At 47.1% G+C, this 13241-nt stretch overlaps 2 protein-coding genes across 6 annotated transcripts in view; one reads left to right on the forward strand and one right to left on the reverse strand.

The window, feature by feature from the left end:
* The first annotated feature begins 10 nt into the window (after positions 1–10).
* NIPAL4 (NIPA like domain containing 4) lies at positions 11–10128 on the forward strand. Of its 3 annotated transcripts, XM_072872004.1 has the most exons (8): positions 11–115; positions 1879–2127; positions 4837–4893; positions 5962–6052; positions 7161–7321; positions 7424–8007; positions 8454–8498; positions 9247–10128. In XM_072872004.1, exons 1-7 carry the CDS (start codon positions 79–81, stop codon positions 8463–8465), a joined length of 1191 nt encoding a protein of 396 aa, XP_072728105.1. In that variant the 5' UTR covers positions 11–78; the 3' UTR covers positions 8466–8498; positions 9247–10128. The 3 variants fall into 3 exon arrangements, with proteins under 3 accessions (XP_072728105.1, XP_072728104.1, XP_072728103.1); XM_072872003.1 differs by having other exon boundaries at positions 8454–10128; XM_072872002.1 differs by lacking the exons at positions 8454–8498; positions 9247–10128 and having other exon boundaries at positions 7424–8028.
* The window catches only part of ADAM19 (ADAM metallopeptidase domain 19), a 36769-nt gene continuing 33618 nt past the window's right edge, over positions 10091–13241 (reverse strand). Inside the window, exon 23 of one of the 3 annotated variants that reach the window (XM_072872000.1) lies at positions 10091–12600. In XM_072872000.1, the coding sequence (XP_072728101.1) occupies positions 12529–12600 (72 nt within the window). In that variant the 3' untranslated portion in view covers positions 10091–12528. Of the gene's footprint in view, positions 12601–12641; positions 12829–13241 lie in introns of those variants that run through there. The other 2 variants (XM_072872001.1, XM_072871999.1) reach the window with 2 other exon arrangements.

Genomic DNA, 13241 nt, shown 5'->3' on the forward strand with positions numbered 1-13241 from the left:
CGGCCCTGCCCAGTCCCGCCGGCCGCGGCTCCCGCCCTCGGCGCCGGGATGCTCTGAGCCGTCCGGGGGACGAAGGAGATGGAGCCGCTGGAGGCGAACAGCAGCTGCAGCAACGGTGGGTGCACCGCGGCCCGGCCCGGCAGCGCGGGGGGGAGCGGGACAGGCCCCGGGGCTCAGCCCGGCCCGCCCCGCGCCAGCGGCCGCGGCCCCGCGGGGAAGCGGCGGGAGGGTCCCCGGGAGGGGGGCGGCAGCCCTGGTTTCTCGCCGCGGGCCTGAGCCCGCTGCACCCCCCGGCCTTATTCCCCCACCCAGCTTTGGGGCTGTTCTCTGTCACTGCTCTGCTGTTCTGGGTTTGGGGGTTCTTTTCCTTTTTTTTTTTTTTTTAAGGTCTGTATAGGAATGGGAAAACTTCCTTTATCCGCAAGCCACACGCAGCCCGCTCTGCCCGCAGCAAGCACTGCATCGTCAGCCTTACAGCACTTTGAGAGAAGCTAGGATTTTTCTTTTCCCTTTAAAGATTACCTAATCCAGTCGGTAGTCACCCCGTCCCGCGGCCTTATGCTTGTGCCCAGCAGCACGTTGCAGAGACTTTTACCCAGACGAGGAGGCAAGGTGCCCCCTATTCCCCAGGAAATATTTCCACAGTCAAGGATGTTTTTCCATTAGAAAAGAAACCTATAAGGGAAGCTTTGGAAACTCATCTAGAAAGTCACTGGAATTTTTTCCATTAGAAAAAGTTTGGATCCAGTTCAGATCCAAATCCACTGCTACATGTGTCAGGGACAGGACGTGCAGCTGCAGAAGATCTAAGCCAGTCTCTTGGGTCAGGAAAAAGGTGGGACCCATGCCCAGGCTGCCAGCAGTACTGTGAGCGGTTTAGCCATTGCATACCCCCGCCTGCAGAGACAAACATTTGCTCGATAATTCCTATGTGAGTTCAGACGGAAAATTAAAAGTCTTGTACTACAAAGGGACTTTTGTGATGCTCCACCTGGCTGTTCTGTTCCCCACAGTCACGCTGTCTTTACTACACTCGGAGTGAAGATTGCAATAGAAAGATGTGCTGGGTGTGGTAGGAGTGTGAGGGCAGGAAGAAACTCAGCAGTTTTCCCCACCCACACACAGCAACACACCTTGCCTAGAGACACAGGGGTTTAGTGCTTTTGGTGTTAACAGCAGAAGACTGTGCCTGCTTTCAGTCCTTCCAGACTGGCAGGACTTGGTGTGCTTTATGAGCACTCAGGCACTCTGCAAACAGGTAGAATAAAACCATTAAACAGTAGAGGCAACGTATAGATGAAACTTTGGTCCGGGACAAGCCTGTTGTTGTCTTACGAGCAATCTCATGGCACCGCTCAGTACACGGAGCTGGAACAGATGCACGGTTACAGAGTACTGGCAGCACTCCACATTAAACCCAAAGCTGTAAGCTGCAGTCAAGCTGGCATATGCGAGGATTAGTTGGCTGGAAAGCACCAAAGCCTTTGAATCAACGAGGTTGAGTGTTGATAAGGTATAGTTCAAACTCATAACATTGGAGTTTGGTGGAGGGACTCTGGCATAGATATTTGGAAATTCAAATTACATTATTATAGTGGGCCTTGTGGCCTTCCAGTTCAGTGTGTAGACTGGCAGACACATTCAGTGTCAACAAGCTGCTTGAACTGCACACCATAAATCTGTCACTCAACACCTTGCCATTTCTACATGCAAGTAAAGAGGTGTCCTGAGTTTTTGAGAGCTGGTGGGTATGTGCTGTTAGGGTGACAGCACAGGTGGCTGTTCAGAGGGACATCTGAATGAGTCCAAAGGCCAGCAGAGGCATTGTTGACAGTCATATCAGTAATTTGCTGGTTTATCTCCACAATGGTCTCACAGGTTCTTTGGTCACCCTTTCGTGCCTGTCCCACCGGGTCGTGTGCCGAGTGATCAGCAATGCTACCCCAGCTGACCCTGTTCAGGACAATCGGACTTTGGGTAACTTCTGGGTAACTCAGCTGGAAAGCAATTATGGATTCTACATTGGCCTGGGCTTGGCTGTCTTCTCCAGCTTCCTCATCGGAAGCAGCGTCATCCTCAAGAAGAAGGGGCTGCTACGGCTGGTGGAGAAGGGAGGCACCAGGGCAGGTAAGGCTTCTGGGGGGGCAGGAGGGAGGAGGTCCACCTGTTCCCAGAGCCACACTCATCATCCAAACTCCAGCACTCAGAAGGCAAGGGAACACCTCTGGGCACACATCAGCCTTCCATCGGCAATGTAAATAAGACCTTTTGCAGATGTGTTTTTGTATGCTGGAGCTGAGGAGCTAATTTACAGAGCCCTGCATTGGAAGGGCTCAGCTAAAAGCAGCATTCCCCTGCCTCGCACTGCAAATAGCAAGTTACCCGCGCTGTGCACCCACCAGAAGAACAATACATGCCCATCACAGCTCTTACATGGGAAAGCGTGAGGCCAGGAGGAAGCAGAGCGTTGAAAGCTCCTTGAAATGGGCCCCTTTCCATAACGGTGCAAGTCATCACTGTGCCACAGACCAGAGCAGAACAGCACAGCTCCATCGCCCCACTCTTGCTCTTATTGATACACTAGGCAGCTTTGCCACCAAGTGGCACTGAGACAAGGATACGGCCTCATGTGTTTTAATTGCACTAGCAAGAGCCATTTATTAATGCAGGACTGCACACCCGCACTCTGCATGAACTCTGCTTGCGGTTTTCAGAAAGGATACTTCTGAGGTATGTTGCTCAACAACATGTAGATAACTTTCCCTAGCACCAAGCTCTTAGGGTGAAGCATGTGTTTATGTGCACGTATGTATGGATGGGAAATGGTGGAGGAGCAATGCCTACAGCGGAATTGCACTGTGGAATTGGACGCATCCCATTGGCATTGCAAACATGCGCTCTAGCAGCAGCGTAAGTGCTACCTTGCAGCTGACCTACTTGCATAACTACAAAACAAAATAATGGTAATTAAAATACTACTGCTTCCCAGTTCTGCCCTAGCAACAATTCTTAAAATCATTTTACAAAGGAGTAAATATCCACACACACACAGGGACACAGAGGCATGAAATGAAGTGACTGTCCAGAGTCAACCAGCAAAGCTACCGACAGCACCTGAGCTGCAGGCCAGTCTCGAGTCCATCGTCATCCTCTGCCATTAGGCTGGCCACATGCAACTGCTGAACTCAGATGGGTTTGCTTTTTGGCATTATATTTGCCCAATGAGATATCAGTACTGTTTCAACTGTAGATGTGTCTTTCCTCCTTCCCTCCATGAACTCCCACAACTGAGCCAAGTGAGTAAAACAAGAGCAAACCCCTCCCTATTTTTCAGGATGTTGAACCAGAATTTAGAGATTAATGACAGAAAACTGCAGCTGGCAAAGAGAGTTCTTGAGAAAAAACCCAACCAAGCAAAAAAAAACCACCCCACAACCCCAAATAAACCAGCAATTTCTAAGGAATACCAAAGCATAACATTTGAACTTCAGCATTTGTGAACTTGTTGAGGAACCAGAAGAGGCTGAATTCTAGCAAAAGATTTTTCCACATGTCCTGAACTCTTCCTGCCCACCTCTTCATTCCCCCTTTCCCTATCTCACCCTTTAATCTCTCGGTCCTAGCGTTTTACCCCTGCTATCTGAGCACATCGCTTTTTTCCAAGGCAGGTCAAACACTGCTATTACTGACAGCTCCGGTCAAGTCAGACTTATCAAAAACATGGGCTCGCTCTGACCCAGCAAAATCAGGGTTCACAATGTCAGCAGGCTCAAGCTCCTTACATCTAGCAGCTTGTGGGTTATGACCAGAGCTGGATTAGTTCCCAACACAGTGTGTCCATTCTTCCTCATTTATATGCACATTTTCTTTCATTTAGTTGTTCCAGCGCCAGGAATCATTTTTCATCAGAAATGCTCAGTCACGTAAATGACTGTTTCACGCAGTTAACATTAGGATTTCTGGCAGTTCAGGCTGAGGCCCTATGATACAAAGCAGTGTACAAAAGGAGCAGATAGCTTCTGGGACAGGACGCAGGGAGCCTTCACCACGACTGTAGAGCAACACAAACTATGGCACCACATGCCCACACAGAGCAACTGAATTTTTTCCCCTTCTTCATCCTTCATAGCTATAACCCCTTCTTGAGCTGGGTTTGGAAAAAGTCATTGCCTTACTTTAGTGCCCATGCACAAGACTCGACAGTAGGCCAGTGCGATGCAAGGTGAAGCACAGGCTCCCTGCGGGCAGGATGCAGGCTGGCCGTGTCCCAGGGAGCAGCAGCCTTTGGGTGGGGGGCACCCCGCACAGACCAGCCGCTGCTATCCTTCGTCCCTCTGCTCCAGGAGCACCCCACAGGGAACAGAGAAGTGGAACATGCAAGATGAGACATGACCAGTCCGTGGGAGCTCAGCTGGGGTGTTTATTGCTGGGTTTGGGGGCAGATGCACCCTGATGAACCAGTGAGGATGACCACAGCTCCCAGGGCTGAAGGGCAGCCCCAGGCTCCATGCTGCAGCAGGGCAGGCTGCACCCCAGGCCGATAACCTCTGTGGCTTTGGGCCAATGGGTGCCATTCCCATTGCCACCCAGGATTAAACCACTGCTTTTATTGTATTTGCGTTGTCCAGCCCTAAGCACAAGCTTCCCCTAATTCCCCTTGACTCAACATAATTTCCACATAGGATGGCATGTCTGCATATTCTGTCCTTCTAGGACATTTTCTTTGTCACACTCTTCCCCTTGCAATTTATCCCTCTGCAAAGGGAAGTTTCTCATCTCTTGCTCTGAAGAACACGGTTGTTAACTGCTGCATACCTGTGTGCTTTGCTTCCCCAGGAGATGGAGGCCATGGCTACCTAAAGGACTGGCTCTGGTGGGCTGGCTTGTTAACCAGTAAGTACAAGCTGTTTCCCTGGGTTTGCAGCTTTTCCAGGATCTGTCCCTGTGAATCAGGTGTGGAACAAGCCCAGCACCTGGTGGCTTAAAGCCTTTTTTCTGGGGAGTTCCCCCATCCTCAGCAGAGATACCTCAAGGAGAGCAGAGGCAGTGAGCCACACAGGATCTCCCTCACCATCCTCCTGCAGGGCTGGTAGGACTTGCTAGCTCAGTTTTACCTAATCAAAAGCATGAAAAGCCAGGTTTTATTAAGGCAGCTGGCTGGTCTGCCTGCGTACCAGGCACAGGGCAAACAGCCTCCCATGTGTGCCTGGGGGCTCCAGGAAAGGTTACTGCTGCAGCACAAGGGAGATAAGGAGGTGTCAGTAGCAGCTCCTTTTTCGACCAGAACTTGTTTTCCCTTAGAGCAAGCCTTAAACTCTTTTTTTCATGCTGCAACATTACAGTATCTTCTCAAATTGGACTCCTAGCTGTGCAGAGAGCAGCAGATTTCACAAGAGGGTTTTTCAGAGCAGTCTTTCCTGGCTCTCACTGCTGCAGCAGCAGCAGCTCAAGGTGCCCTCACCTTGCTCTACCCTTGCAGCTCCTGCTGCACAACCACCGTAGCACAACCCATAAGCAAGCACACAGTACTCACTGCTTAGAGGAGAAGGACAGCTCAGCCAGAGGGTGACACCACAGCCCCAAAGAGACACTTTGTAGGTGAGGAGCAGCCTCCCAGCACTGGGGCTCCCACAACTGCCCACCCCCTAATTGCCCAGACACACTGCAGCTGCCTGGCTGGCTGGGCTGGGGGGGTTAATGAGTTAAGAAGGGTCAGCATGGCCAAGCCCTGGCACCCCCAGCCCTTCTCCATGTGGGTGCAGGGCTCCAGAGATGCCTCTGCTTGCGTTACTGTAATAGAGAGATCTTCACCCACTATTTGGCCCTGTTTAGAAGCAGCATGAAACTCCCGTAATAAAACCCACTCTCCAACTGACATATTACTAGTTTGCAAGCCCACGAGAGAAAACACAAAAAGTATACTGTAACTCACTGGTATTTATTTTTCTTGTGTTTGTTTAGTGGGTGGAGGGGAAGCTGCCAACTTTGCCGCCTATGCCTTTGCTCCTGCAACTATTGTCACACCTCTGGGGGCTCTGAGCGTGCTCATAAGGTGATTTATGTGTCTACAGTTTGCAATTTGCCTTTTTTTATTTGCCTGCTTGTCTTGTAAGATAGAAAGACTTGAAGTGATGCTAATATGATTTGTTCTGCCGAAAGGAAAAAATGTCTCAGTGTTTTCTAAAAAATGCTCTAACAGTTGTTGTCCTTTTGGGGGGACATTTGGAAACCACTGAATTAAGTAGCATGCCCTTCTGGAAATGCTGCATGTGGATACCCACTTCAGGTTAAATTATTGCAAATATCCGTGTTCCTTCCTTCCTTATTCCAGCTCTTTAGCCTATTCAAAGTTGGGGTTTTTTGGCTTGGTTTGGTTTTGTAGTGAACAGTACTAAAAATCTAAAAGAGTCAAAAATATCAGGCTTGTTTTTAAACTGTCTTTCATTTGCCTTTCATTTTCTAGGCTTTTAGGGTGCTTTGATGTTGTGCTTTTATACTTTTGTCTATTGCCAAAAGCTTGAAACCCTATTTTATTTTTTTTATTTTTAAAAAGGAGATTAATATCAAAATACATAACTCCAGGTACTGAGGGTTTTATAGAAGGACTGTTATTGTGAAATGCATAAGCAAACTGGGAGTTGGGACTGCTGTGGTGTCTTGCCCCAGATTTTTATGGACAACAACTAGGTATTTTTGCAGATACATCTATAGCCCCAGTACCTTCAGCGTTTCTCTGGGGCTTAATAGTTCTGATGATTCAGTTAAAATTAATGTAACTCTTTTGTTGTTAGGTTAAGGGTTTTTTCCCTGTTACACTGGTCCTTGAAGTCATTTCCTTGGGCACTAAAGGCTTCATAATGCCCAACAGCTCATGAGTGAATCTGGAGACCTTCAAAATATATCTGAAGATGTGCTAACACGTTCAGCATTTTTTCACCTTGCTGATACTTGTGCTGTGATCTACAGACCACACCTGCATCTCTGCAGGTTCAGCTGTCAGTAGATGCAATGTGATTGTGTATTAACACACTGGAATCCAACAAATTTACTCCAAATTTGTGTCCTTGTATCACATGAAGACGTTTTTTACCTTATGTTAGCTGCTATTCCTTCTTTAAAGGACTTTAAAACACCAGCTGACGTTTTTCTGTCCTGTGCAGTGCCATCCTGTCTTCGTATTTGCTTGGAGAACGGCTCAACCTGCTGGGAAAGCTGGGCTGTATGCTGAGCCTTGTGGGCAGCACCGTGATGGTGATACATGCCCCAGAGGATGAGGAGGTCACCACTCTGGACGAAATGTCTTCTAAGCTGAAAGAGCCAGGTACACAGGAGGTCATGTTTTCTCTCTTGGGACTGAGCAGTGTGTACTGCTCTGTCCCCCATCCCTGCTGCTCAGTTTTGAGTTATTTCTCTCCCTCTCCAGGTTTTCTCACTTATGCTGCGATCCTCTTGGCTGTCTGCTTCCTCCTGATCTTCTACCTCGCACCCCGCTATGGCCAGAGCAACATCCTCATCTACCTCACCATCTGCTCCGTTATCGGTGCCTTCTCCGTGTCCTCAGTCAAGGGCCTGGGTATTGCCATCAAGGGCTTCTTTGCTGGCCAGCCTGTGCTGCAGGACCCGTTGACATGGATCCTAGTCATCACGCTGGTGGCATCCATCACTACACAAATTAACTACCTCAATAAGTCTCTAGACATTTTCAACACCTCTTTGGTGTTTCCCATCTACTATGTGCTGTTCACCACCATCGTCATCGCAACTTCCATCATCCTCTTTAAGGAGTGGGTCACCATGACTGTAGTGGACATCATTGGGACAGTTTGTGGCTTCCTCACCATCATTTTGGGGGTGTTTTTACTCCATGCCTTCAAAGACATGGATGTCAGTTTAGGGAATCTACCACAAGTCCTCCAGAGTGGAGAGCAAGCGCCAGTCACCCGAGATGACAAGAACATCCTGATAGAGGTGGACAACTCCAGCATCGCCCCAGAGGATAAACCTAAAGTATTCATGATCTACACCTAGCATGTTATATGCGAGGGTCTGGAGGTTGGGTGAATGGGTTGATGTCAATATTCCAGATGCTAGTGAGCAATTTAAAAAAGGAAAAACAGAAAATAAAACCAACACTGTCTTATCCAAAGCTTGGTAGAGTCAAGCCAAGCCTTCCTCTGGGCTTTTGGATTGGATCTTTCTCACAGTGTGGCACCAAGGGGTATGTTTAATCCTCAGTGGGCTTTAATACCTGCAGCCACTGAAAATGAAAATCCTCTTGAAATATGATACTCCTGGGACAAAGCTCCTCTCTGAGGTCCCTTCCCATCTCTTATTCTTGGCAGGGCTAATGTTTACTCTTGCACTCCTTCCCCCGGCTGGCTATTGATGTATTTATTTCCAGGCCCTGATTGAGTCATTGATTAGTGTTTTTGTCTTTTTTTTTTCCTTTCTAGACGCTTGCATGAACGCTAAAATACACATCAATATCTCAAACGGAGGTGAGAGACCAGGACTGAATGGTGTACGCCTGCTATTCAGACTCTGCTCATCCATGTTAAATTACTTGCTTGGCAAATATGGGACAAGAATATTGGTGAATATGGCCAATACATGGCGAATTTTGGAACAGGCACTCATTTAGGCTCAGTGGCAGGACCCAAGCCTTAAAGTGTTCTTACAGGACCATGGCAGGGAAATCTTTTTCAGCTTTTGTTTTTTGTGAGGTGCAGGAGTTTCCCTGCAGCACAGTGTTAATTAGTTTTATGTGGGTTTTTGTTTGGGTTTTTCCCTTAGCAGCTATGGTGCCCAGGCCATGTTGATGTGGTTGCTGAAGCCGCTGGGCCTGATCCAGACCTCACCCGAGCAAGGGGCAGCCCCCGCTCAGGCTGGGAAGCTCTGGCAGGGTAAACCCTGTGTCAGCAGAAACACCCCCACCATCTTCAAGGCTTTTTGAGGTCTGTGAAAATCTTTTCAGCCTGAAAGAGTGAGTGGCTGTAAATTTTAAGGTTCTTTTTTTCTTAGCAAATGTCTTTTCCTTGGAAAGCCCCCCAACTCTTTGAACCCCGTGACCTGTCCTGCTAGCATTTAAGCCCAAAAGCTTTGTTGTTGTTGTTGTTGTTTAGAGGGAGGTATGAGCTGCGTGTTAAAAGCCAAACAGGTGTAAGTGGGTGATGCTCTGCAGAGCTGTAGGGGTGCAGGTTATCCCAGAGCGGTCCTGTTCACCCCTCTCCATCTCTCTCAATATAGTATGGATGTTACCTGGACTCTTGGTCACGGCTCACCTTCAAAACCCCCTTGGATTTGTATCAGTGGTGAGGATGAAGGGATGAGAGAAATAACATTTTGAGCTGGAAGGTGAAGAAGGAAGGAATTATCGCAGTTAAAAGTTTCTCCTATCTTGCTGCTGGGTCTTATAGCACAGGGAGACTGGAGCCCATTTGCTCACAGCAAATCCCAAACAGGGAGCAGCGAAGCCTGAGCCAGCTTTACCAAGCTGGCTCAGTCCGGAGGCAGCTCTGGCTGGGTTACCCTGGACCACGGCACACACTGATTCTCTCTGAGATGCTGACCGGGTTTTACCTGGGTCTGAGCATCGCTGAGCGAATGCAACTTGGGGCTAGGGGGAGAGGAATATGCAATCTCTTATTTTACTAACATTTCAGTACTTTTTTCTGGAATGTGGAAAGGGAAATAAAGGCTTTTTCTAAAAAAAAAAACCCCTTGCAGGTGGATCTGAAAGTTTTTAATGATTTCTCTGATCTTATTGGTGTATCCCTAAAGGATAAACAGGCTGAAAGACAGCTGAGTACAGCAGAAAGAGCATCTGGGGCAGAGAGTAAAACAGCAGCGACCTCCTTTGGTAGCAGAAAATAATCCAAGTAATTCATTCTAGCTTTGTTTTTGGCATCCTAATTGGTGTAACACTTTATGCATTTTATTTTAGAAATAGCTTGTAAACGGGGCTCATCCTTCTCACTGCCTAGAACTGCATTTCATAAAAGCCATTCCCCCAGCTATCCTGCCATCTCTGGACAAATGCCACATATAAAATGAAGATTTGAACCAAGGTAACTAAATAGCACACAGTGACAGAATATTTGTTAATGACAACTGACAAATTTATTAAAACTAGGCAAAAGGCACAATGAATTGCATTCTTCAAGTATTTGCATAGATGCACAGAGAGCATTATTGTAAACCATTAATATGTGGACACAGGAGAAAGTAAGATGTATTTTGGTATATGTTCTCCCAAATAACATTATCTTTCAAAAAAATCAGGTTTTACCATCTTTTACTCCTCCTGGAGTTCCCCTATTTTCATTCACTCAACTTGCACACTTATGAAAATTTAAAAGGACTTACTTAAAATTACCTTTTGGAGACTTTGTGATATCCCAGCAATAAAGTTTTCCATTAGGGTTTGGGGACGTCCAGTTGTTCTCTGAACTTTGTGTGTCTGGGGGGCATTTTTTAAAAGCTTGATCCCATGCTCACATGAAATGCAGTGAAAATATTCTTAGTGCTTTTTGATGGCCATTTGATAAAGATCAGGGTTGTAGCAGAAGTATGCTTCTGTCTTCAGTGAGGGCTCAGATATAAGATCAAGTTCTTATGGTTGAATCTGTACTACTCCAGTGTATGTACAGTATGTGCCCAGCTCACTGCTCCACCTGTGAGCAGTAAAGCATGCCATTACATAGGTACATTAGCTGCACCCCAAGAAAGAACAGATTTGGGGGTTGTTTGAATATAGGTTGTTGATAGGTAATATAATCCAACTATAGAAAAAGACATATAAAGATTAGAAAGCTGATGTCTTTCACTTGCCATCCCTTATTTCAGAGAGAAGTATTTTAGGTTGGTTTGTTTTCCAGGCGTATAGAAGGTAAGAAAAAGTCCAAAATGATCAAGATAAGGAATAATCAATCAGAAGTTCAAGACACACCCTGTGTACTGTTTCCTTGTGGAGAAAGAGGTAGTAAAGTTGCAAAAGCTAGTGTGGTTTAAGTCATCCTGCAGATACACTGTTACATATAACTACGAATTTAATGAGTGCTCAGGGTTTATCTGTTTTTTTTCAATCAGTAGAGCTTAGGGAAAGAGAACCATCAGACAAGACTTTTTTTCTTTATGCCAATAATACAATTTCTCACACGTGCAGCAGCAATCACACTGTTTGAGGATTTGTCCATAATAAATCAGACACAATAGAACTGTTGTAACTATAGCTCCAGAATTCCCTGTGTTCTCCTAGGAAATCATTTAAAGGAAAAAAAAGGAAAAAAATTTGGCATAACAAAAGGTCTTAATTTAAAATCCTGAGAAAAAACGTACAAAAGCCCAAACTATTAGGAAAAAAAACCCAAATTCACTAAGGGAGGGTCCTCAGGGTCAGAACCATCAGCTGCTTAAAGTGCACACAGGCAGCTCTCTCGATCCACATCCTGGAGAAAAAACGTGGAGTAAATGAGCTGCCCTACAAAAGCACCATGTGTCATATTAATATTTCTGCTATTTTACCACCTGGGCAATTTTAAGGTAGGTTTCTCACTGGTATGGGGAACAGACAGCCCATGATGAATTACTGCTCAGCACAGACTGAAGCCTGAGGAGACACGTGCAAAAGTGTCTACTGATTATCCACAGTACCGTATGCTGGAGAGGAGATTTCAGCATTGGCTTTTGCTGAGCTTCCTTCTGGCCATTTGCTCTGTTTTCTTAGCCAGAGTTTCCCTGTCGTACCTTGACTGTGTCCCAATGACACGGATGAGAGTGCACGGGCCGCGCTGGGGTTGCTGTGGGGTCTTACAGCACTGAGGCAAGACAAGTGAGTGCTGGAGGACAGATGGGTCGCAACGCTCTTGCTGAAGATGGTTACATGGGGACAATAATTAATCTGCTCTGTTAAAGCTAATCAAAATCCATGGTGACCCACAAATTATTTTAACCAGGAATATTTCCATAGTTTGCTCCCTGTTGTGGCCCCACTTGCCACCCACTGTAAACTGAGAATAAGCTGAGGAAAGTTATCAGCGGCTGCCTTCTGCTCTCCCAAGAGGCAGCAGTTTCTGTATAGCACCAATGTATGCTCCTGCAGCTGCGTGGATGGGCTTGAGGAAGCCAACAGGGCTGGGTCTTACATGAAAGCCCATCAGGGCCAGCACCTGCACTCACAGCTTGTTCTCCCTGGTAACACTTAAATAACTGATTAAAAACACATGAAGCCCCCATCACCCCATCCCTGCATTGGATATTGCACAATAATATTTAAATACCGTATAAACAAGTCATCCCTATATGGAAAAGGCTATCAGCAGAGAGGGTTGAGTTCAGCTTGGCAAGTAACGGTGCAGTTCACGGGGGCACTCCTGCCAAGCCTGACTGCAGCTTGTTGAGTCACATAGGAAACAAGTGAGGCTAGAGGAGAGGAACCGAGACACTGTCTGTGGCTGTGAATGTTTTTTTTGGGTGATGAAGGCCATCCAGTCCCCTGTGAAGGTCAGAGCCAACCAGGAACAGACTGCTTCATGAGTGCCCACAGGAGCCCGGCTGTCCCACTTTCAAGACGTTCACTGCTCCAGCCGCCCCGACAGCATTCTGGGTGAGATGGAAAATGGAGAAAAGAGGGGTGAGCACTGATGAAAGAGCAAATGCTGCCCTCTCCCTCTCCTGGAGCGGGCCAGGGGAAGCCTGTGTCCGTTCACGTGCATTTACAGCCTAATGCAGCACGTGGGAAACTCTCCCACCAGGATCACAATGAAGTTTATGCAGTTTTTTCCATTTTTCACAGCTGGTCTCAAGTACGTTGTCGGCTGGAGACAAAACCTGTGGTGTGTGGAGTGGAGATGCTTGTGTTGAGGGGTCCAGCTTGCAGGGAGCTGAACTCAGTGACTTAAGGTCCCTTACTAACGGTCCTTCTTAAGGACAATTTTGGGAAACAATCCCTGCAGAGAAAGCATCTCCTTAGCCATGACTAGAGAGGGTTTCTGTTCCTTACTGGTGTCCTCAAGTCTTGTGTGGACCTTCCTGTTTTGCTGCTCTTCACTACTGGGTCACACATGCCCTCGTTGCTCAGCCCCATTCACACAAATGTTTTATCTGAGGAAGTGCTCAGGGATGTGGAGGCCTGAATTAACTGCTTTGCTTAACAAGGAACAGGTAAAAACAGGCCCCTCCAATAAAGGCAACCAACCCAACAGCCTTTTCGTTTCCACCCACCCAGGCTGTGCATGAAGGTG

Source organism: Ciconia boyciana, chromosome 9, assembly GCF_034638445.1.
Source record: "Ciconia boyciana chromosome 9, ASM3463844v1, whole genome shotgun sequence".
Classification (NCBI taxonomy): Eukaryota; Metazoa; Chordata; class Aves; order Ciconiiformes; family Ciconiidae; genus Ciconia; species Ciconia boyciana.